This window comes from Lepus europaeus, chromosome 6 (genome assembly GCF_033115175.1).
Source record: "Lepus europaeus isolate LE1 chromosome 6, mLepTim1.pri, whole genome shotgun sequence".
Taxonomy (NCBI): domain Eukaryota; kingdom Metazoa; phylum Chordata; class Mammalia; order Lagomorpha; family Leporidae; genus Lepus; species Lepus europaeus.
The window spans coordinates 114,356,319-114,379,542 of NC_084832.1; the positions used below are offsets into that span (position 1 = coordinate 114,356,319).

The 23,224-nt window shown below is 44.0% G+C and overlaps 1 protein-coding gene across 2 annotated transcripts in view; it reads right to left on the bottom strand.

Annotated features, from left to right (window-relative positions):
* Nucleotides 1-23,224, bottom strand: part of ST8SIA1 (ST8 alpha-N-acetyl-neuraminide alpha-2,8-sialyltransferase 1) — a 140,657-nt gene that overhangs the window by 96,364 nt on the left and 21,069 nt on the right. For both annotated transcript variants that reach the window (XM_062195526.1, XM_062195525.1), the window contains exon 2: nt 747-891. In XM_062195526.1, coding sequence (XP_062051510.1) covers nt 747-891 — 145 coding nt within the window. The remainder of the gene's footprint in view (nt 1-746; nt 892-23,224) is intronic.

The following is a 23,224-nucleotide window of genomic DNA, read 5'->3' on the forward strand; positions in this document are numbered from 1 at the left end:
TCCGGAGTGGTTACAAGACTTGGAAAGGCCAAGACTTGTTTCTCAATTTCTCTTTGATGGCAATCTCACTTAAAATTTGACCCCCAGCCAACTAGGGCTCCCTCAGCACAGAGACTTTGCTTGTCCCCCTACTTGCTGCCTAGATATATTTTAGTAAAATACTTTATTTCCATGCTCAGGAAACCAAGAAGTAAAACATTAAGTAAGCAAAGCTTGATTTAGACCACTTCAAAAGTGGTCAAATTGAATTCCTGCTCTTCACATCCACCACTCTTCCACTTTGGAGGAGTCATCTGACCACAGGGTTCACATTCAAGAATTCCGAAAAGTGCACATCCAACCATATGGTCCCCACTTCCTGAGAGCGGTATCAGTTCTAAGAAAACACTGCAGTCTCACAAATCCTCGAGATCATTCCTCAGCCAACCTCGAAACACAAGAACGCCACAATTCCTTGCCCTTTCTCCACCTGCTTCCTTTAGTCTCGTCTGACTCAAATCAGAAGGCGTAAGACAAGCTTAACTCTCCAACATCCACTTCTCAGGAATATCCTAGCTCCATCCTTGTATGCAAACATCCTGTGACATATTCACCAAAAGATGCCAAATAGAAAAGCATTTTAAACAAAAGAGAATTAAGATGATGAAAGGTACACCCAGATGTTAGGCAAGCTTAATGATCTCTTTGCCACAACATCAAGAAATATAAAAAAAACTGTACTGAAAGGCAACACGTGCTCTACTAACCTGGGGGAAGAGAGAATATGTGGAATTGTCAATGGTGAATGAGTACAGAAACTCCCCGTCGTACCACATGCTCTTCCCCATGGGGGAATTCATTTTAGTCATAGCAAAGAGATGGGCGGGGTCACAGCAGTCTTCCATTTGTTTCCTAGGAGAGAAAACAGGGAGAGAGAAAAGAACAGCAGGTTAAGTGAGCAGTAGTCATCCACTTACCCTTCCCACAGCGCTATGCAGCCTCATCTCCATGCCAGCTCACAGACGCTTCAGCGTCTCCAGGGTGATTCGACTCCTATTAACTCGCGCTCCCAGCCATGCAAAGCACAGCTGCAATATTTCATGATTTTTGCAAAGTTTAAGAAGAACACGTCAGCTCCCAGGTGCAGCTGAAATATGTCAAAAGGCAAAAAGAATCATCCTGGTTGCAGATTTGTTGACTGATTCAAACATCTGGGTCTACAAAGGGCCTGGAGAGTTAATTTTTGGAGACAGTTGAGCTACTGAGTCACAGCAGAAATGCACCTGATGTCCTGCTCTAGCAAACCCAGTGGTCACATTCAGTGAGAAGGGCCATGACACCAGCCACAGAGAATGCAGTGGCCCAAAAGAGGGTGAACGCCACAAAACTGAGGACAAGACTGGAGCACAACCCCCTAGCAAACCCTTTTGAGTAGAAATACAATGAAATGAGTGCTATGACCTCAGGCACTGTGAAAGCAACCTGCCTGCTCAGTGCTCACTGTTAGGCTCACAGGCCTCCTTGGGTCAAATTTTGTCTGGCCTCTCAGTGGTGTTTGCCATGGTTGAGCACCATGACCTTTGTGAAAGTCTGTCCTTACTCCCTGAGGACCTGTAACACCAGCATCTCCCAGGCCATTGCATACCCCTGGGCTGGCTTGCAGGCCCCTCTTCTGCTTGCTCAGTAAGTGTCAGTCAAGTCCTTGTGCTTTGGGCACATTTACTTTACGTAATCTTTATGTACTCCTCTCATTTATATATTCCTCTCATTAACAATCTGTCAGAACCCAAATCTGTTCACTCATTGAGCTTTCATGAGTAAAAGCTTCCTCCTCCTTCCACATCTCAGAAGACAAATACAACAAATGCTGCTATAAACTACTGAATAATGCACTCCTGCATCTTTATTTATTTATTTTATTTGAAAGGCAGCTTTATAGAGAGAGGGAATGTGGTGGAATGAGAAGGCTGTGCCAAGAAGGCCAATGGCAAGCGAGCAACAGTTACTCAGGAATGGCTTCAGAACCCACCTGGCGAAGGAGCCTGCCTGGCAACAGGATGTGATTGGTTAGGGCACAGAACACCCCTCGACCGGATTGGCTGCCTCGGCTATATAAGCTGCTGTACCAACTGAAATAAATGAGTCCGCGGGCTGCTGGCCTCTTGGACACTTTCACCTGACTCCTGGGCTCTGTGTGGTGACTCTGCACCTCTTGCCCCCACCGCGCTCCTCCTCTCAGAACGAATCCACAGCAACATCTGGCGCCCAACGTGACTGAGAGACAGAGTGTCGGACTTGGCAAGGTCCCCCCTTGATTTTGGCAAGTAGGCCCCTCGGTTTTCGTGTGAGGGTGAGCACAGAACCCCCTCCTACGCCCCTTTCCTTGTCTTTGTCCTTGTCCTCGGTCGAAGTGACCCCAGGTTAGGCACACACTGCCCAGAAGTATAACGCCACTTCTAGGCTCCTCCTTTTACTTTTGGCTCACCTGGCGAATTCACATAAGAGACCTATCATCCCAGAATTCAGAACCAAGTCATCTTCCCTCACTCGAGAGAGGTGATGCTCCAGAGACACCATGTGGCATATGGCCTTGACCTAACGGATCAAGGAAGTTCCCCACTAAGCACAGGACATACTTACAATCTGATACACCACTGTCTGTCCATCTAACATAGGGAACCCCCTGCAAAATGCCGTCAGCCACTAAGGTGCTAGGAATTTCCTTTGTTATGGCAGCAGTGCTGTGCGTGTCTTTCCTTTGGCTAGAGTTGGCATGGCGTCCTGCTCTTAAGTGCTCAAACATGGGAAAGGTACCCCCTTCTCAGAAACCCACACTGATGACCAAACGTTATGAATCTGTGAGTGATAAGAGCCTGTCACTCCAGGCTTCTGCCTCACAGGCAACAGTAGATGACTGAGGGAAAGAGAGCTCCGACAGTGAAAATGCTGTGACAGCCGACAAGGCAGCAATGCCTAGTCAGCAACACCCAAGATATCTGTGGGATGAACTTAGACGACCTCAAGGCAATAACCCATGCAAGGTTATCCCATCCACACCCAGTGAGGATCCCCACATTTGTGGCAGTCCCCGGGCACCCCAGGCTCTCAGGGCAGCCGCTAGATCCCATCCTACCAGCATGTTTGCCATTAATCTTGGAGTGGACACAGCATTCAGGCCCTGGATTCCAACACCCGTGAAAAGGCTTCTGCTAACCAAGGGCCGAGGATATGCTTGTGTCTTTCCAGAGAATGTGGGACAGCCCATTTGGGTACCAGCCAGAAACACCAAGCCTGCAACTGACAGCCAACCAGAACCAGCTGAACAAGACTGAGAGTCCGCCTTGTTCGCGGATGCACCTGCTACCGATTGTCAAGCTGCTGCCCTATCATCCTGCCCTGAGGAACTGCCCACAGCCACATCCCTTACTGTTTTATATCCCGCTAGCTCTGGTCAGCTACTCGAATGGCCCACAGCCTGAGTGCAGTCATGCCGATCCTGATTACCATTGTTCCTCATTCCTACCCCCATCTGAGCAAGCACTCCTGTGGTCTCCCATTCTGATCGCTGGTTAGTCAACAACAGGTAAGATCCCCTGGGGAACGACCTAACACAGGCATAGCGACATGAGGAGACCACATGGAAACGGGGTCAACAATGGTTTGGCCAAGGATCATGCCTCCTGTTGCTCAAAAATAAATGAAAAGGGGGAAATGTGGTGCAATGAGAAGGCCATGCCAAGATGGCCAATGGCAAGCAACCATCAGTTACTCAGGAATGGCTAAGAACCCACCTGGCAACGGAGCCTGCCTGGCAACAGGCTGTGATTGGTTAGGGCATAAACCACCCCTTGACCAGATTGGCTGCCTCAGCTATATAAGCTGCTGAAATAAACGAGTCTGTGAGCTACTTGCCTCTAGCCTGCTTTCCCGACTTCCGGTGTCTGTGTCGTGACTCCACGCTTCTTGCTCCCACCACACTCTGCCTCTGAGAACGAATCCACAGCAACAAGGGAGAAACAGAGAAAGACAGAGAGATCTTCCATCTGCTGGTTCACTCTCCAAAGGACCACAATGCCAGGGCTGGGCCAGGCCAAAGACTGGAGCCTGGAACTCCATGTCAGTCTCCCACATGAGTGGCAGGGGCCCAAGCACTTAGGCCATCTTCTGCCGCTTTCCCAGGCACATCAGCTGGGAGCTGGATTGGAAATGGAAACATTTCAAGTCCAATGGAACTTGAATTGGTGCCTATATGGGATATGGGATGCTAGCATCGCAAGTGGTGGCTTAACCCACTGCACCACAAATCTAGCCCCACTTCCAGGACATCTTTAGCCACCTACAGAATAGAACATTAGAGCTGCAAGTAGAGTGAAAGACCCAACTTCAAATCCTGACTCTGCTTCTCACTAACTCCATAACCAGGTAAAGTTACTGAGCTGCAGAACTGGCCTCTGCAACCATTTTTGCATGAGTGACAATTCACTGAGAATGCACACATAGAGTATATGGTAAAAGCTCTTATATGTTAGGTATTGTTGCTACTATTATTCCACAGTCCCAACCTTATTGTTGATGTGATTAAACCTAGTCAGAGAGGCTGCAGCTGTATTTATTTAATTTGTTGTTTATTTATTTATAAAAGGTTGAGAGAGAGAGACATACACACACACACACACAACCCAGGGTTGGGCCAGATTGAAGCCAGGAGCCTGGAACTCAATTTGGGTTTCCCAAGTAGGTGGCAGGGACCCAAGTCCCTGGGCCATCACCTGCTACCTCCCAGGGAGTCTATTACTAGAAAGGTGGACTAGAAAGCCCCAAACCCAGGCACTCCACTATGGGACGCAGGCGTCCCGAGCAGCACCTTAAATGTCCATCACATCCTACAGCTTTAGAGACCCGGCGGTCTGGGCTGGCCTCTGGGGCCTGGGGCAGCCACCCTCTCCCTGCCACACTGTGCTTTCTCGCATGCTCTCTGACGCCTTGGTTGGGTCCTTCACAGAGGTTTCAGTGGGAAGGAAGACAGGGGAGAGGGCTCAGGAGGGATGCCTTCGTCTCACCAGAAGTCGTGGGAAGTAGGATCCCTTCTCACCCCACTTCTCACCAGCAGCACATCCCCTGCCTTTCTCCTCCACTCCATTAATGACGCATGGCTTACCACTCAGGAAACGCCAAGATCGGAGCAGCAAAGACTGAGCATGAAGGGGCTGGCGTTGTGGCACAGAAGGTAAAGCTGCAGCCTGAAGCGCCAGCATCCCATCTGGGTTCCAGTTTGAGTCCCAGCTGCTCCACTTCTGACCCGGCTCCCTGCTAACATGCCTGAGAAAGCAGCGGAAGATTGGCCTAAGTACCTGGGTGCCTGTTCCTATGTGGGAGAGCCAGATGCAGTTCCACGCTCTTGGTTTCAGCCTGAATGTTGCAGCCATTTGGAGAGTAAATTAGCAGATAGAAGATCAAACTTTCTCTCTCTTTCTCTCTCTCTCTCTCTCTTTCTCTCTATTTCTCTCTCTCTCTCTCTTTCACATAAGTAACTAAATCTTGTTTAAAAAAATTTGCCATGAGCAATGTAAAACACTGAGAATGGTTTAAGGCTGCCTTTAAAAATGAGTGGAGTTGGGGCTGGCGCTGTGGCATAGTGAGTAAAGCTGCTGCCTATAGTGATGGCATCCCATATGGACACCGGTTCAAGTCCCAGTGCCAGCTCTCTGCTATGGCCTGGGAAAGCAGTGGAAGATGGCCCAAGTTCTTGGGCATCTGCACCCTCATGGGAGACCATGAAGAAGCTCCTGGCTCCTGGCTTTGGATCAGCGTAGCTCTGGCTGTTGCAGCCATTTGGGAAATGAACTAGCAGATGGAAGACTTCTCTCTGTCTCTGTCTCTGTCTCTCTTTCTCTCTCTCTGCCTCTCCTCTCTCTGTGTAACTCTTTCAAGTAAATAAATAAATCTTTAAAAAAAAAAAATGAGGGGAGTTATCAGGGGCATAACTCTAAACTGCAGGGAACAATAAACTAGGTTTATGGTTCTGTATTGCATGTCTGATAGTAACTTCCTTTTTAAAGTGCTTGTAGGAACAGGCATTTGGAGTAGTGGTTCAGATGCCCACATCCCATAATGGCATGCCTGAGCTGTAGTTGTGGTTCCAGCTCCCAATCCTAGCTTCCTGCTAATGCAGACCCTGGGAAGCAGTGCCGATGGCTCCAGTGGTTAGGTCTCTGCACCCGCGTGGGAGACCAGAATACAATTCCTGGCTCCGGGCTTTGGCTCAGCCCAGTCCCAGGCATGGTGGACAACTGGGAATGAACCAGAGGATAGAAGTGCTCTCCCTCTCTGTTCCCTGTCTCTATATTAAATGAAAATAAAATATTAGCAAAGAACCTAAACAGATGTTTCTCCAAAGAAGGCAGAAAAATAGCCAATATATGTGAAAACGTGTTCCACATCACTAAGGATCATGAAATGCAAATTGAAGCCACTAAGAAATTAGCTTACATCCTGTAGGATGAGATCACTAAGACGACAGCAATGACAAACACTGGAGAAGGTGTGGAGAAAAGGATGGAATGTGGACCGGCACCACCATTATGAGAAACAGTATGGAGCTTCCCAAAGAGATTCAAAAGAGAACAATCCTATGACTCAGCAACCCCTGTTCTGGGTCTACCCCAAAGAGAAAGGAATGACCTCATAAAGCAATCTGTACATAAGATCCACTGCAGTGTTACAACAGCCAGGACACAGAAACCATGTACATGTCCATCAGTGGACAAATCAGTGAAGAGAATGTGATGCACAGAGGGAGAGGGAGAGGGAGGGGGAGAGGGAGAGGGATAAACACAGTATCATTCAGTCTTAAACAGGAGATTCTGGTGTGGGAGACCGGTGCTGTGGTTTAGACACTACTTGGGATGGCCACATATCAGAACGCCTGGGTTCAAGTCCCAGCCAGCTCCATTTTCAGCTAGTGTACACCATGGGAGGCGGCAAGTGATGGCTCAAGTACTTGGTTCCCTGTCACCATGTGGGAGACACAGTTGGAATTCCAGGCTCCTGAACTGTCCCAGCCTCAGCTGCTGTGGTGTGTGGAGGGTGAATCAGTGGATGGAAGATCTCTGTGTCCAACACTTTGTCTTTTTGCCTTGCAAATAAAAAGTTTAAAAAGAGAAAGAAGCCGATGGAAAGAAAAATATTGCATAATCTCACTCATAAAAGTATGTGGAATCTTAAAAAAGAGATAGGTCAAATTCACAGAGATCTTCCATCCAATAGTTCATACCCCAAAGCCCCTAACAGCCAGGGCAGGGCCATGCCTAAGGTAGAACTTGGAAGTCTATCCAGGTACTTGAACCAGTCAAGTACTTAAGGCTATGCACATGAGAGACCTGGTTGGCGTTACTGGCTCCGGACTTCAGCCTGACCCAGCCCTGGCTGCTGCAGACATTTGCAGAGAGAAACAGTGGATGGATCTCTCTCTTTCTGTCAAATAAATCTTGTTTTAAAATAAAATATTAAGAGAGTGTATGCTTGAAAGGAAACCTTAGGACAAATACTGCAGTATCTACCATGAATTATTTATAAATATTTATAAAGTTTTAGATATTCTATAGAATAACCAAGATTAAAATTGTACAATAATTCAAATCTTTGATGTACTAGCATTCAAAACATTAAACAAAATTACCTTTAAAAAATACCTAATTTTTCATTTATTTTATTTCAGGTAGACACTGGGGAAAAAAGTGTTCTAGGTGAGAACTAGTCATAGCTTGTTATGAGAACTTAATAATCAAATGTCAAATTATCCTCAGAAAAAGTGCCATGAGAAACAGAAACTCTAAACACAATATCCAGGAGGAATCATCTCTGTCCCAAACATAACGGGATTCCTCACGTCCCTCATGCTAGTTTTAGTCTTCTCTGTGGCACCTAGCACTATTTTCATGCTATCTAGTTAATCTTTTTTTTTTTTTTTTTTTTTTGACAGGCAGAGTGGACAGTGAGAGAGAGACAGAGAGAAAGGTCTTCCTTTTTGCCATTGGTTCACCCTCCAATGGCCGCCGCGGTAGCGCGCTGCAGCCGGCGCACCGCGCTGATCCGATGGCAGGAGCCAGGTGCTTCTCCTGGTCTCCCATGCGGGTGCAGGGCCCAAGGACTTGGGCCATCCTCCACTGCACTCCCTGGCCACAGCAGAGAGCTGGCCTGGAAGAGGGGCAACTGGGACAGGATCGGTGCCCCGACCGGGACTAGAACCCGGTGTGCCGGCGCCGCAAGGCGGAGGATTAGCCTAGTGAGCTGCAGCGCCAGCCTATCTAGTTAATCTTACTCACAGTTTTGTTTATTCTCTGTCTTCCCAAGTCCCAGCATAGATGAGCAAACTTCAGAAAGTACATAAAATGTAATTAGAAGATAATTTGGGTACAAAAGTTGCTGAAGTCCATTAGGAATGGTATTCAAGCAGCTCATAGAAAACATGTTATGAAAAGACTATGAATGGATTTCAAAATTTGCACCAAGATAGAATTATCTTTTATTTCCACATCCCATGTACTTTTTGAAGTTCCCTTGTAAACACCGTGAGGGAAGGGATTTCTCTGTTCACCGCTGTATCCCCATCTCCTGGAACTGTGGCTAACCCACTGAAAACCTGCTTCGTAGACATTTTCTGAAGGAATACATCACCAATTGGGAAACAGAAGACAGTGTTAAATAAGCAGAACCTCCATGCACAGTTTGTTCTTGCCAAACAAAATTCCAGTTTACCAAGTCAGTTCCTTATAGCTTTGGTTTATGGAGACTAAGGAACAAAACTTGTCAAAATAATGGCTATGGGCCTGGCAAACGTTTTCTGTGCATCAGGATTTCTCAGCTTTGCTCAGCAGAGAACCCCAACTTCCCCACGCCGTGCACTGAACATGAGCCCAGTCCAGCCAGCGTATTCAGCATTGCAGATGTACAAGCACAAGGACCACAGGGACAATCCACCGGACGACAAGGCTCATAAATCATTTTTCCTTCACCATAACCATAATGTCAAACTTTCAAAAACCGACTTTTAAAAGGGTTTATGAATTTTCAGTGTCAATCTTGTCTCCCCGATGTTCTCCCTATTCTACTGATATCTGACTTTGGTCAGGATCTGAATTGGGTCATTTGTTCACAATACTGGCTTACTCATTGGCATAAGAGATCCAAAATGCACACTCAGCGCAGGGCAAATATTTGTTTTCATCCTTTTTTTCCCATAAAATCTCTTCAAGAGTGGGCAGGGAAAACACTGTCATTAGGTTATTGCTTGAAATAATGCTTTCTACCGATAAAAAGCAAAGTCTCTTAAAAGACTAATTTTCTGCATAATTTGCCATAACTACAAACACAGACAAAAACAGCTTTGATCCACCATTTAAGACAGCAAATAATCTTGTATTTAGCAGCATTTTATTCACATTCGAAATCACCACATAATAAGGGAAAAGTGTTCCAAAGAAAGGTTGGTTAGTCCAGTGTGTGTTTTGCATCTCTCTGGAAAAGACAGGGCAAACTGAAAGGAGAACCTCTGGAACACAAAGATTTCAAATTTTAACATTTGGCCTTTGGCCAAAATGTGTATCCAATGCATTTCTTCCAGACTATTAAATCAATAGTCCTTATTGTGAACTGTCCTGAGCCAATTCCTAAAATTCCTCTTAGACCACTGTGTGTTGATGCCTCGAGTTAATGTCAGAGCCTCAGATTCAATTCTGAGAATAGCTTTAAAACTGAGACAATACCAGAGCTCTTTCAAAAGTTCACAGAAAAACACAATTAAAAGACAAGCTTATTTTGGTGTAAAAAAATTTTGAGGGGCCAACGCTGTGGCATAGTAGGCTAAGCCTCCACCTGCGGTGCCAGCATCCTATATGGGTGCCAGTTTGTGTCCCAGATGCTCCTCTTCTGATCCAGCTCCCTGCTAATGGCCTGGGAAAGCAGTGGAAGATGGCCCAGGTGCTTGCGCGCCTGTACCCACAGGGGAGACCCAGAAGCAGCTCCTGGCTTCAGATCCGCTCTGGCCGTTATGGCCATCTGGGGAGTGAACCAAAACATGGAAGTCCTTTCTCTCTGTCTCTCCCTCGCTCTGTCTGTAATTCTACCTCTCAAATCAATAAATAATCTTTCAAAAAATTTTTTTGAAATCCATTGTTTTTTTTAAGTACACATTTTCCCCAAACTTTGAGGAGCCTTTGTACATACAAAGAACAAGGCATATTATGTGGTCTCAGTATTAATTTCACTTTCTTAATACTCAGATACCACATTACTCAACTTGCCTCACAAAAATCCTAATTGATGATGCTTTCTGGGATTAATTATTAATAGTTCCCCCTTCTACTCTCAAATATGTCCCTATTTGTATGACAAAATATACTCATATGTCCACCCTTTTAAGAATAGATGAAAAAAATTTGGCATTTAAAAAAAGGACTTTTCTTTAAATGAAGAATTTGGTGACTCACACAGATGTCAGAAATATTTCTTACTCTCAACAACTAAATCACAGATCTCCTAGAGATTGTGGAAGGTAGAGCTTGGGCCACATTATCCACCCACCCCCACCAACTTAAAGAAATCTTTGTCTTAAATCATCAATTTTGAAGCAAGATTACAAGTCCCAAATCACTTGACTGCTCCCAGACATATATTCTGTATGAGTTAGAATAAGAACTCAGAGAAGTCGCTCTGAAGAATTTCAGTGAATGCTTACTTTCAGTCTTCCTGGTTCTGCTTACTGATCCATATAGCTCGAAAGATCGCACTATTATGCTTTGGGACTCAAGTAGCTGGAGAGGGAAGCAATGTTCCTTAGGCAAAGATGATACCTTCTGCTCACAATATGGTCCTCCACATTGGCTTACTCATGGCCTAAGACATCCAAAATACACACTCAGTACAGGGTAGAGATTTGTTTTCATCCTTTTTTTCCCATAAAATCTCTTGAAGAGTGGGCAGGGAAAACACTGTCATTAGGTTATTGCTTGAAATAATGCTTTCTACAGATAAAAAGCAAAGTCCCTTCAAAGACTAATTTTCTGCATAATTTGCCATAACTACAAACACAGACAAAAACAGCTTTGATCCACCATTTAAGACAGCAAATAATCTTGTATTTAGCAGCATTTTATTTACATTCGAAATCACCACATAATAAGGGCAAAGTGTTCCAAAGAAAGGTTGGTTAGCACAATGTGTGTTTTGCATCTCTCTGGAACAGGCAGGGCAAATTGCAAGGAGAACTTCTGAAACAAAAATATGTCAAGGAAAAAATATATAGAAATATATGTATGTATATAAAGTCTTATAATTTATTTTGACAAGAACACAAGATTATTTGAACTCAAGAATATAAATTTTTCCAGACAGATTTTCAACTTATGCTTACTGGTCAATACAATAGAAATGTACCAGTATTACCCTTTGTGAATCACCTATTTTGCTAACTGGGAATGACAAGGCTCCTTTGGAGAGCACAGTTCAATCAACAAATTGTCACTGAAAAATTTCTTTATGTACTAAGAAATTTCCCTCAAGTAGACTCTACAATTTTGATTCACCCATAATTGCTTAACATTATATGAGAAAATCCATTCTACACACTCTTTTTTTGGATTTTTCCCTCTATGGGAGAATGGAGAGATTTGAAAGACAGAAAAATTTCCTATTACACATGTTTTATCTTTAACATAGAAATAATTTTATGGATAGTACATTACATCATCACACCACAAGTAAAGTAGGTATATAAAGGTACTGCAGGGGCCGGCACCCTGGCACAGCAGGTTAAAGCCCTGGCTTGAAGCACTGGCATCCCATATGGGCACCAGTTCTAGTCTCGGCTATTCCTCTTCCGATCCAGCTCTCTGCTATGGCCTGGGAAAGCAGAAGATGGCCCAAGTCCTTGGGCCCCTGCGCCCACATGGGAGACCCAGAAGAAGCTCCTGGCTCCTGGCTTCAGTTCAGTGCAGCTCCAGCTGTTGCAGCCAACTGGGGAGTGAACCAGTGGATTTTAGACCTCTCTTTCTGTCTATACCTCTCTTTATGTAACTGACTTTCAAATAAATAAAATAAATCTTTAAAAAAACAAAAAGGTACTACAAAGGGGTCCAGGAAAATAGAATTCAAAGATATTTATTTTGATGTAAAAAAAAACTTTTAAATCCATGCATATTTTTTTCATAATAGACATCTTCCATGAACTTTTTGGAATACCCTTGTAGACCCAATTTAGATAGCATGTTTTCAGGGCCCTGAAACACAAAACTTAGGTTTGGAAACATGTAATCAATCACTTTTGGAGGCCTGGGTAGGAATATAGGGACAGGGCAGGTGCATCTGCCCCAAGAGCGAGCTGGGGACTCATGATGGGAACAGTGAAAAACAGAGTCCAGATCGGAGCCACTGGACCACAGGTAAACACCTGTACGCCACTGGATTTCAGACACTTGACCAAGCTGCAGATGCTCCAAACTACAGGCACTGCTTTTCCATGTAAGTTCACAGAACAGGGTGGGATGCAACAGGGGTGCCTTAACCTATCATGGCCCACGAGTGGCCCAAACAGCACTGGGAGGCCAGACATTTTGTCTTATTAGACATTAGAACTCGACATGGACACACGTTTTCCTTCTTATTATAATGGCAACTGATCTGAGGTCATTGCTGTGAAAGATGAGCAAAGCAAACATAAAGAAGAAAGATGACAAACATCACATTCTTTCTAAGCTACAAAACTGAACGAAGGAGCAGAAAGACAGTCAAGAAAGTGGTCTATTTTATTTGGTAAAGTCCTGGAGTCCAGTTCCGCGGAGCTATCCAAGCTCTACTGCCTACTAACTACAGGACCTAACAGTAGCACCTGTCCTGAAATTTTCCCAGATCATCATTGTGTCTTTCATGATTCATGGCACACAGTTCTGGTATTTCTTGGAGCGAGAGTCAAAATTACTTTCTGAGAAAAATTCTGGCTTTGGGTTATGACCCCATTTTCACAGGATAGAATTCTGAGTCAGGGCGTCTCAATTTTCTTTGCAGAATATTAACTGTGCCACATGCTTGTCTAAAAGATATGGGTCTCTCTTTACCGAGCACAGGAAACCAGCATTTCAGGTTGTTAACAACCTTTGACTGTCATCCAGTTCCCATTCAGTGCATGGTTAAAGGACGGGGCATTTGGGATAAAGAAGAGATGTGTTCCTCAATTTCCTCCTATGAGGTACAGTGTTTATATCCTTTCTCGGTATCAAATCTAATCACGAGCAAGTTAGCTATTTGCATTACCTAAAAGTAACTATTTTTAAACCCTCACTCTATAAAATCTCAGACATAAATAAAGCTATTGTCCGGATCAAGTGCATCAATTCAGCTGACTGCTGGGAAAACAGTCAGCTAGGCGTTTTCATCTCACCCACCCATCATCCCTCACCTTGTTGCTATGTTCTCTACATGCGTGCTCAACTTGGAACTGGTTTGTGAATATCAATGACCCCATCAGGATAGAAGAATGCAGAGGTAGTGAGAGCTGACAGCAACTATTAAGGAGATGCGTAGGCTTAAAAATGCAAACAAAAGTGCAGATGATTTTTCTTTAACTGGAAGCATTGAGAAAATAAAGGCGTTACATGTATAGAGAGAATGAATCACTTAACAAAGATTGAATAAAGAAACAATTTGCCAAAGGGGAGGAAACTGAGAGATGAAATGGAAATTTTTTCTCTTCTAGTTTTTCAGTGAGATAAGCAGAGGCTGAAAACGTAGTGACCAGATAAATGTACTGTCGTACACCTGATGCTTGGAGATGAACAACACTGCCTGTAACGAGAAATACAGAAATGTTTGAGTCTATTGCCAAAGAAAAACTACGATGTCAAATGCCTACTGACCATGCAGTGCAGTGGCGGGGAGCTGTTAGACTTTTTCAAGGAGCAGATGGCCTAAGTCCTGCTGATGAAATGTATTCTTTATGTTCAAGGTCACTGTGATTGCACAACACAGGGGACAGGAGAGCAATGTAAGGAATTCCTCCCAATATCTCAGGAGATGATGAAACGAAGTGGGAAGTGCTGACTCATCTTAAAATGCCTCAAAATCCTTCAGTGCAAACAAAAATTAGCTATCTTGGAAAAATATATCTAGCTGACTTTATGCTGAAAAGCAGAAGAAAATACTTTATAAGGACATCCTGAAACTGCCTTGAAACTATTATTAGAATTCCATTAGATAACAGTTTATGGAAGTGTTTTGGGGAACACAAGGTTAAAATCTTCTTGGTCATCTTGCACTTAAAAATAAGTTTTGAAATTATCATCTCTGTGGAAGTCAAAAAGCCTCTGAATGAATGAACCACCCTGTAGAAGAGTCAGCACCAAGTAACTTTACAAAGCTGTGCTTTAATTGAGGGTCAATTAAAAAAAAAAAAGCTTTGCAAGAAGAGCATTTAATTTTCAGTAAAATTAAAGTTGAAAATAATGTCTATCATCTATCTGGGTCTTAATTATAAGCATGAACATTTAGCAATCTCCACAAATTCAGTGTCTAATTACATAAAATTCAATGCTTCTACTTATCTCACAATGAGAATTAATTTGACCCATTCCATGTAGCTTTGGTCTGAGCCATCAGGAAGTTCAGAAGCAAATATAGAATTTACAAGATTGTCCCAGTCTCAGCTCTGGGGACTACGATCCTGCTCCACTGTATTAATAGTTCCTTCAAAAAAATCAGTGTACTATATTTTTTAATTTTATAAATTTATAATTTTAAACATTTAATCACTGAGCACTTGGTATTTCCAGATATTGTTCTAGAGACTGAGATACTCTCTGGCAGTCAACAAGGCTTGTTTTTCTTTTTCTTTGTAGTAGATAATGTCATCCTGGGGCAGCCTCCAATCTATTTCCTTCTTCTGTTTTAAAGCACTACCATTTATTTGAAAGGCAGAGAGACGAGAGATCTACCATCCACTGGTTCACTTCTCAAATGGCCACGGCAGCCAGGGATGGGCCATGCAGAAGCCAGGAGCCAGGAACTCCATATGGCTCCCACGTGGGCAGCATGAGTCCAGGCATATGAGCCAGTCTCTGCTGCCTTCCCAGGTACATTAGGAGAGAACTGGAATAGAACTGAAGCATCCAGGACCTGAACTGACACTTACATGAGATGCTAGTGTCGCAGGAGGCGGCTTAACCAGTTGGACCACAACACTGACTCTTCTACTGGAGCCTGTGAAAGTTGAAAGCATTTCCTAGTTTGGCTGGGTATAAAATTACAAAAAGTTTACACGTAACTGTCCCCAGATTTTGAAGGCATTATCCATTGTCATTGTTTTGTGACTTCAAGCATTTCTGTTGTGAAATAGGTATCATTTTATATCTAACCATTTAATTATATTCATTTTTCTTTGAGTATATGAAATTTTTCAGATTTATTTTTTAATTTCAAAGGCAGAGTTACACAGAAAGAAAAGAAAGAGAAAGAGTTTTTCTATCCCTAGTTCACTCCCCAAATGTCTGTAATGGACAGGGCCAAAGCCAGGAGCTTGGAAATCCATCTAGGTCTCCCACATGGCAACAGGGGCCCAAGGACTGGGCCGTATTCTGCTGCCTTCCCAGGAGCATTAGCAGAGAGCTGAATCAGAAGTGGAGCAGCAGGGATGTAAACAGATGCTGTATGGCATGTCAGCATCACAAGGAACACTTGTGTAACCCACTATACCACAACACAGGCCCCAGTTTTGTTAAAATCCTAACTTGGGGCTCTGAGATTTCAGTAAAGTACCTTCAATAGTATCTTTTTGCACTCACTGCACCAGACACTTGGTGGTCCCTTGCAAGAAAACAGGTTAAGCTCTATAAACACCCTTTGATTATTTCTTTACAACTTTCACCTCCTTTTCTTTTATGTTTCTTTTTCAAGAATTCCTTTTATCCAAACATTGTACCTTTCTCTCATTTTCTCTTTATTTTTCTTTCCTCCTTTTTGGGTAGTGTTTTCCTAAACATTATTTTGCAAATGTTTCTATTGACATTTTAATTTCCATTATCAGATTTTTAATGATAAAAAAATTCCTTGGTTAGCTTTCAAAAGTTCTATTTTCATAGCTTCCTATTTTTGTGAATGCAATCCATTTTCTTTGGAAAGATCAGAACTATACCCCTTGTTAAGTTTTCTTCTATTTCCTGCATTGTCTGTTTCCTGGGGTTTTTTTTGGTTTGTTTTTTCTACTAGTTGGTTTGGTGTCTTTCATGTCAAAGGCCTTCTAGAAATATTTCTGATTGATCCACAGCTGTCCATCTCCACTGGAAAATGGGGCACTACAGAGCCCACTGGGAGCTGTTTATGGCTCTGTGGTGCTTTTCCAGGGCTTCCTCGGACGCTCACTGGCAGGTCCCAACCACTTCACTTGGAATCCCCAAGTGCTGGCCGCCACAGTCTTGTCTTGAATGAGTCAGTTGGCCCAGAAAGGAGTACTGTGGATTTCTTGGTAAGGTTTACGCCTGAGATTGTAACCTTGGTAAGGTTTGCTCATGTCCTGGGTGCTAAGTTAAAAGGGAGCTACAGTTTTGCACTAAAGTACAGAGCCTTTCCCCTTATTTCCCTGCTTTAGGCTGATGTCCCAAGTCCACAGCTTCTGGGTCATCTCCAGCAATGGCAAGTCGTGGCAGGTGAATGTGCATGCTCAACACATTCACTTCCGAGTCTTGGGCGCCTCAGGCGTTCCTCAGCGTGAAGCGACTTCCCTGCTGTTAGCGCTCCTGTTTCAGATTTCTGCGCTCTCTCAGATATCTCAGGCCGTCTGCCCCTCCTCTCCTCAAAGGCTGCTGATCTCAGGTCTGTCAGTGTCCCCTCTCCCATTGGCCTCACACACTTATGCCTATTTGTCTACTCTTCTCATTTTATTAGTCTTACAAGAGGGACAAGCAAACTACAAGCCAGGAGGCAGCATCCTGTCCAACGTTTAACTTATTTAATTTCTTTGTCTATGATTTCATTAATGTTTCAAAATTTACTTACTTATTCGTTTTTATTTGAAAGACAGAGACAAAGATCTTCTACCCACGGGCTCACTCCTTAAATGCCTATGATAGCCAGGGCTGGCCCACACCTAAGCCAAGATCTGGCAATTCAATCCAAGTTTACCACATTGATGGCAGTGGGCCAAGTACTTGAGCCATCACCTGCTGCCTCCCAAGGTGCACATTAGCAGGAAGCTGGAATAGGAATCAGAGCCGGGACCCAAATCCAGGCACTCCAATATGAGATGCAGGCATCCTACCTGCTGCGCCAAACACCAGCCCCTGTGTCCTGACTCTCAAACACACTAAGTACTAAAAAATTACTGAAAGGCTGCCAAGAAAATTTTGATGGTGGCTCCTTTAAACAGAATGGAAATGGAAAATCAGGGCTTATAGGAACTTCTTTTATCCTACATATTTCTACGCTTGTTTAATGTAGTGAACTTGTATTACTCTATCATTTTATATCTGATTCATTTGAAAAGCTATTACAAATGAAAAATGGATGCTTGTCATAGAAAAATCTAGAACATGTAAAAAAAGATAAAGAATCTTAAGTTTAAATTTAAAAATAACACAACGATGATCTTGATGTTATGTTCTCAGATGTTGTTCAAAATTGACAAACATTTACACCAATCAGTCCTGCTGGCTTTCCGGCATCTTCAGATGCCCCTTTTTGGCTAGATCCTCAACTCCTGCCCATTCAACATTTATTTCCGTCTTGAAGGAAAATGTTCTCAAATAAGCTCCCTTTTCAAGATATGAGCAACTCTCTATGAGGATTATTGCAAACAGAACTATCTCAAAACAGTGACTTTCTCTACTTCTTTGAGACCCTTTTCTCCCAAACTTTTACTAAAACTGCCTTCTGCAAGGCCTTTGAAGGCATCAAACAACTCAACCTAATCAAATGGCCTTACTCATCCCGAGCACTCAGCATTTCACAGGGCTGCCCAACTCCTTCCTTCTCACAAGCTTCCCCAGCCTGAACACCCATCTCCCCTCTTGGGACAACATCTCAAGGTTCCAACACTGAGTCCTCTGCATTTTTCATTCTAATCAGAATCAAGGACTGAGTCACAGTCCCATTCCTTCTACACATCTCCACAGAGCTAACAGTATCGCCAGGGGAGACAGAAAAGAAAACAGATCCACAGTGGACCCCCAGCACTCGTCTAAAGTCAGAGGGTGGGGTGAGGCACATGGACAAAGCAGGACCCAGGGGCAAAGAAGAAATACTTCACAGAAACTCTCAGTTCGTACAACACACAAGACACAGGGCCACACCCTTTCACATTCATTACTCCCTTCCATTCTCAAAACCATCTCACGAGTTAGGTATTCCCTCTTTATAGGACTTAACAAGCAACACAGAACAAAGCGATGAGCCAGGTTACCCGACAAGCCAACCAGCATGGCGTCATGAGAAGAACAGAGGCTCTGTGGCCACACGGCTTCCAGTCCCCACTTACTGCAGAGCACTCAACTCTGGCTTCCATTCTTCCCGTTTATAACATGGGGACAAAATTCCTCCATTATAAATGAAAGAATTACGGGCGAGCTGTGTAAGGGACCGGGTGCAGAGGGAGAGCCCATAAATAGCTGAGATGATGGCTACTTTGACTCTACGCATGCCAGTTAGCTTCATCTTCAAGGGAGACTTAGGGGAGTCAAGGGAAGTGATAATTTCAAGAGCTCACATCTCTGTCAAGGAACAGACCCATGGCCAGGCCCCTAGTGAGCATTAGAGCTCTCTGCAATTCTCTACAGACACGGGCACACCTCTGAGAAAGCCAAGAGGCAGGTCCCCCCGTGAAGGAGCAAAGGTTAACGAGGGGCTGGCACTCAGGCGTAGCGGGCTAAGCCTCCACCTGCAGAGCCAGCATCCCATATGGGCACCGGTTCAAGCCCCAGCTGCTCTTCTTCCGATCCAGCTCTCTGCTATGGCCTGGGAAAGCAGTAGAAGATGACCCAAGTCTTTGGGCCCCTATACCCATGTGGAAGATCTGGAAGAAGCTCCTGGCTCCTGGCTCCAGATCGGTGCAGCTCTGGCCATTGCAGCCAATGCAGTCAATTGGGGAGTGAACCAGCAGTTCGAAGACCTCTCTCTCTCTCTCTGCCTCTCCTTCTCTCTGTGTGTAACTCTATCAAATAAATAAATAAATAAATAGGTTAATGAAATAACTCATTTTGGTCATCTTGTCAGCTGGGAAACTGCTGGGCCCAGGGACTCCTACTGCATAGGGACCACACATCTCCAAATGAGACGCTCGGATCACCCTGGACTCTTAGAAGCTGGGCCTAAGCTTTCTGGATATGTTGTTGTAAAAAAAAAAAAAAATAAGACAAAAAAAAGTGTGTGTTTTTGAAAGAAATGTAATAACCACAAGGCCAGGCACCATAAGCTCTGTGGATTTAGAAAGATCAGACTATAAAATGCTGATACTCCTCCATACACATCTCAGAGAAGGTCGTCCATTCCTCTCCCATAAAAATAAATAAAAATGCGATCACCAATATGGTAACCCAAAACAAAGGGACTAAAGAAAAACACAGGCTGACCCAAAAAGCTGAGAGGAGTACTACAGTCCATGGGAGCATTGCAAACGGCAGCTGCACACTGTTCCCAGACACTCCGATAATGGAGAACATAATTAGTTTTCCTCGGCAAAGAAAAATAGAAGAACCGATGAGGTCAAAACCCATCAATTAATTCAATTCAGTGAGTACTTGTGTTTGTCTGAATAAATCCCATTGTACTTGAAACTGAGGGTCACAGAACACGTACAAGACACAGACAAAGGGCCTGAGGGGTACCCAGGCGATCACCTGCTCATTCATTCACGCATCTACTACATATTTATGATGCTCTGAGTGCCTGGGCACTGAGTATGGGCAAAGCCCTTGAGAGGCAGGGAAATACACAGTCTCTGATGTCTTCAAGAAGGCGTGGTCTGCCTGCAAGAGAGGTGGCAGCTGAGCCAGCCCACCACAGCTCTCACCACGGAAAAAGATAACAGGACAGGCGGGTGGTGTGCAACAGAGCAGGTGGAGCGAGATGGAGCAATGTCTAAGGTCAAGGCATTCAAAGCACTTATTCAGGCAGGCAGAATTCTGGCAGCGAGAGCAAAGGAGAGAATTCCTGACGGAGGGGACATCGTGCATAATGGCGCAGTCCCCCAAACACCACTGGCCAGTGACAGTGGACTGGTAGTTCTTCAAAAGCCTCTGGAAAAGTGAGGAAGACACAGGTAAAGAGTGGTGAGATTTTCATACTGCATGTGCATTAATGGCCTTTATTCTGAAATATGTCCTTTCTACTTCCTGAGGTTAACACAGACGTAATTTTATGAAATGGTGGTCTCTCCTAACGACCTTGCCTGCCAAAACACAAAATTATTTATTTGGCAGTTTTCTGGTTGATTAAATCCAAAATTTGGGGAACTCTGAACAGGATGTATTAGCACAGCCACCACTACTTGGCATGATCCATAAGCAGAGTACACATGGCAGAAAAATAGGCATAGTTAACATTGGAGATTGAATTCAGAAAGTCTGTAGGGACCCATGCTGAAGGGAATGTGACTAAGAAATTTAGATTTAATCCCTGTAGGCAGAAAGGGGGAGGGTGACCTTCAAAAGGGTGAGGCATGAGCAGGTGTTCAGAGAGCAAGGCACTTACTTTCTCTGGTGCTCCAGAGAAAAATGCTGATGCCGGTAACTCCACCCCCACCTACCCAGACTTGCGGGCACTTAAATCTAGATGAGCTGATGAAATTCTCCATACGTCCTAGGGTAATATCTAAAGGTAGAGGGTGAATGTCAGGTCCGCCGGCTCCTCTCAATAAATGATATCTACTAACTGGCCTTCAAATCCCGCCTCCTGGCTCCTTTTCCTGGGACACTCTTGGTCAGGACACTGGGCCAGAGGGTCCTCTTGATGGGATGTGAAGCAATGAAAGCAGGCCCATCCTTGGGTTCTGCACATCTTCCCACAGACTGTGATGTTTATTTGTGACAGGAGACTAGCCCCAAACAATCTTCCAAATCAAGTTTTAAGAGTTACTAACATTTAGAATTCATACAGTAGAGTTAACACATTTTTAGAGTTCAAAAAGAATTCTCAGTGGAAGAGGCCTGGCTGCTGTGCAATACTGGCAATAGAACAATGTCTCCTTTTGTACATGGACACATGCATGGTTCTGAAATTCCCACAATTGTCAGGAAAGACACTTTTTTTAATAAGTGCATCATCAGTGTAGTGGGGAATTAGCCGTGACTTTCAACTGCTACTCCGCTTGTTGGTAAATATAAATTACTTTAGTCATTTCCAGATTAACTAAAAAGCAGATTATGTTTACATTTGGTGTGCCAACCAAGTAGGGGCGTAACAGAAATGGAGAAAATACAAATTTATAAAAATAATTTGTTATTTAGTTTCCTGAAAAGCCTTGAAGCAGTTACTATTCTGCAAATTCCACACTTTACTAAATCATATTCTTTTCGATGCTTACATCTTCCCAAAAGTTTTAATCAGAACTTTTCTTGATTAATTAACTTGGCAAAAAGTTAGTTTTTTCCCAGTTATGATACAACTCTTTGGTGTACAGAGATGAGAATCTCCACTGACAATATTTTATGTGATATTTTTTCAACAACTTCAGTTTCAGATCTATCTGTATTCTCTCCAGCTCAAATATGAATCATTCATAAATGTGCTGGTATACTCACAGCTCATGATTAAGAGGTTCCAAAGGCAGGCTATTCTGAAAAGGAATACCAGCCTATCTCTTACTGCATATGAGGCTGTGGCCATGTTTGATATCCTCTGTAAGCCCCAGTTTCCTCAACTGGAAAACAGCATTAAGATAGTGCCTGCCTCATACATTAACAGAGAGAACTGAGATCATACCGATAAACCCCTTGGCATGGCAACTGTCAACATTTCTCAAAGTTCACCTTGATTATGATACTCATGTGAGTTCATTTCTTCAATTTGTGTGCGAATGGGTGAGATAACAGGACAAGAAAGCTCAGAGCACTGAAGCCATCAGATAAACACACTTGAGTTCGGCCACTAAAGCAAAAGGAAGAAACACTGGAGGAGTTATTCCCACACGTTAGAAACCATCAGGGCTAGAAAACGGGACAGGATCCAAAGGACAGGATTCCACCTGGTGCCAAGGGCCTGCGTGTCCATGTGTCCCTGACATCATCCTATTTCCGTGAACCGAAACAACTAAGTTAGATATCCCCAGTGTTCAACAACAAAGAGCCATTGGAATATGTACTTAATGCTACCACACTGATGAATTTATGCATAAGCTCACCTTGCCAAATTTTATAGTAAGCACTTTAAATTTCACACAGGTGCTGTTATAACTGGAATGTGCTAGGAACGCATACGGAGCCAAGGGCGTGTGTTGCCAGCAGGCAGGTGTCCCGGGCCATATGGACTGACCAATCAGTGGTCAGAGACCTGGCACCAGCAGGCATGCTCTACTTCTGCCTTGGTATTTGCTCATAACGCGAAGTTAGAGATTTACATTTTCCAAAATGTCTGTCGGATTTGCTGCATGTCTATGTTGCAAAGTGTTGTGGGGCTTAGCATGCATATGGAGTATGCCCGTGGTGATCTTTACAGTACTGAGTGTACTGTAAGTACTGAGCTGAGAAGGGATGAAGGAAGGACTAAGGGAGTCAGGAATCTCTAGGATCCATCCAAACCCTGCTAGCTCTGAAACACCAGTAACCACGCACACAGGGCCAGAGCAGAGGAACTCACAACGTGGCTACATGGCAACAGACAGTCTAGCCTTACACTCTCGCCCTACCCTCCTCTACACGCACCGGTACTAGCATTCATCATAGCCCTCAAGCCATCAAAATGCTCTCAGGTAGAGTTATCCCACATAATTGAACTACGCCAACCCAAAAGGGAGATGGAAGCTTGCCAGCCTGTCATCTAACATAAGTCTTTAGCCTCTTTCTCAATTCATGCCATGGTGGTGACAGCTTGCACCGGAGCACCTAGAGAGAGGGTCACTTGAACACAACAACACACAAGTGCGCCAAAAGCTATGGAGACACACTGAGCCCACCTCACAGCTGGGGGTGGAGGGTGGGGAGGAGAACATCGAAAGGAAAAATAATGAAATGTAACTGGTTCAACCATCAGAAGAAAACTCAGTTCCAGCCCAGAT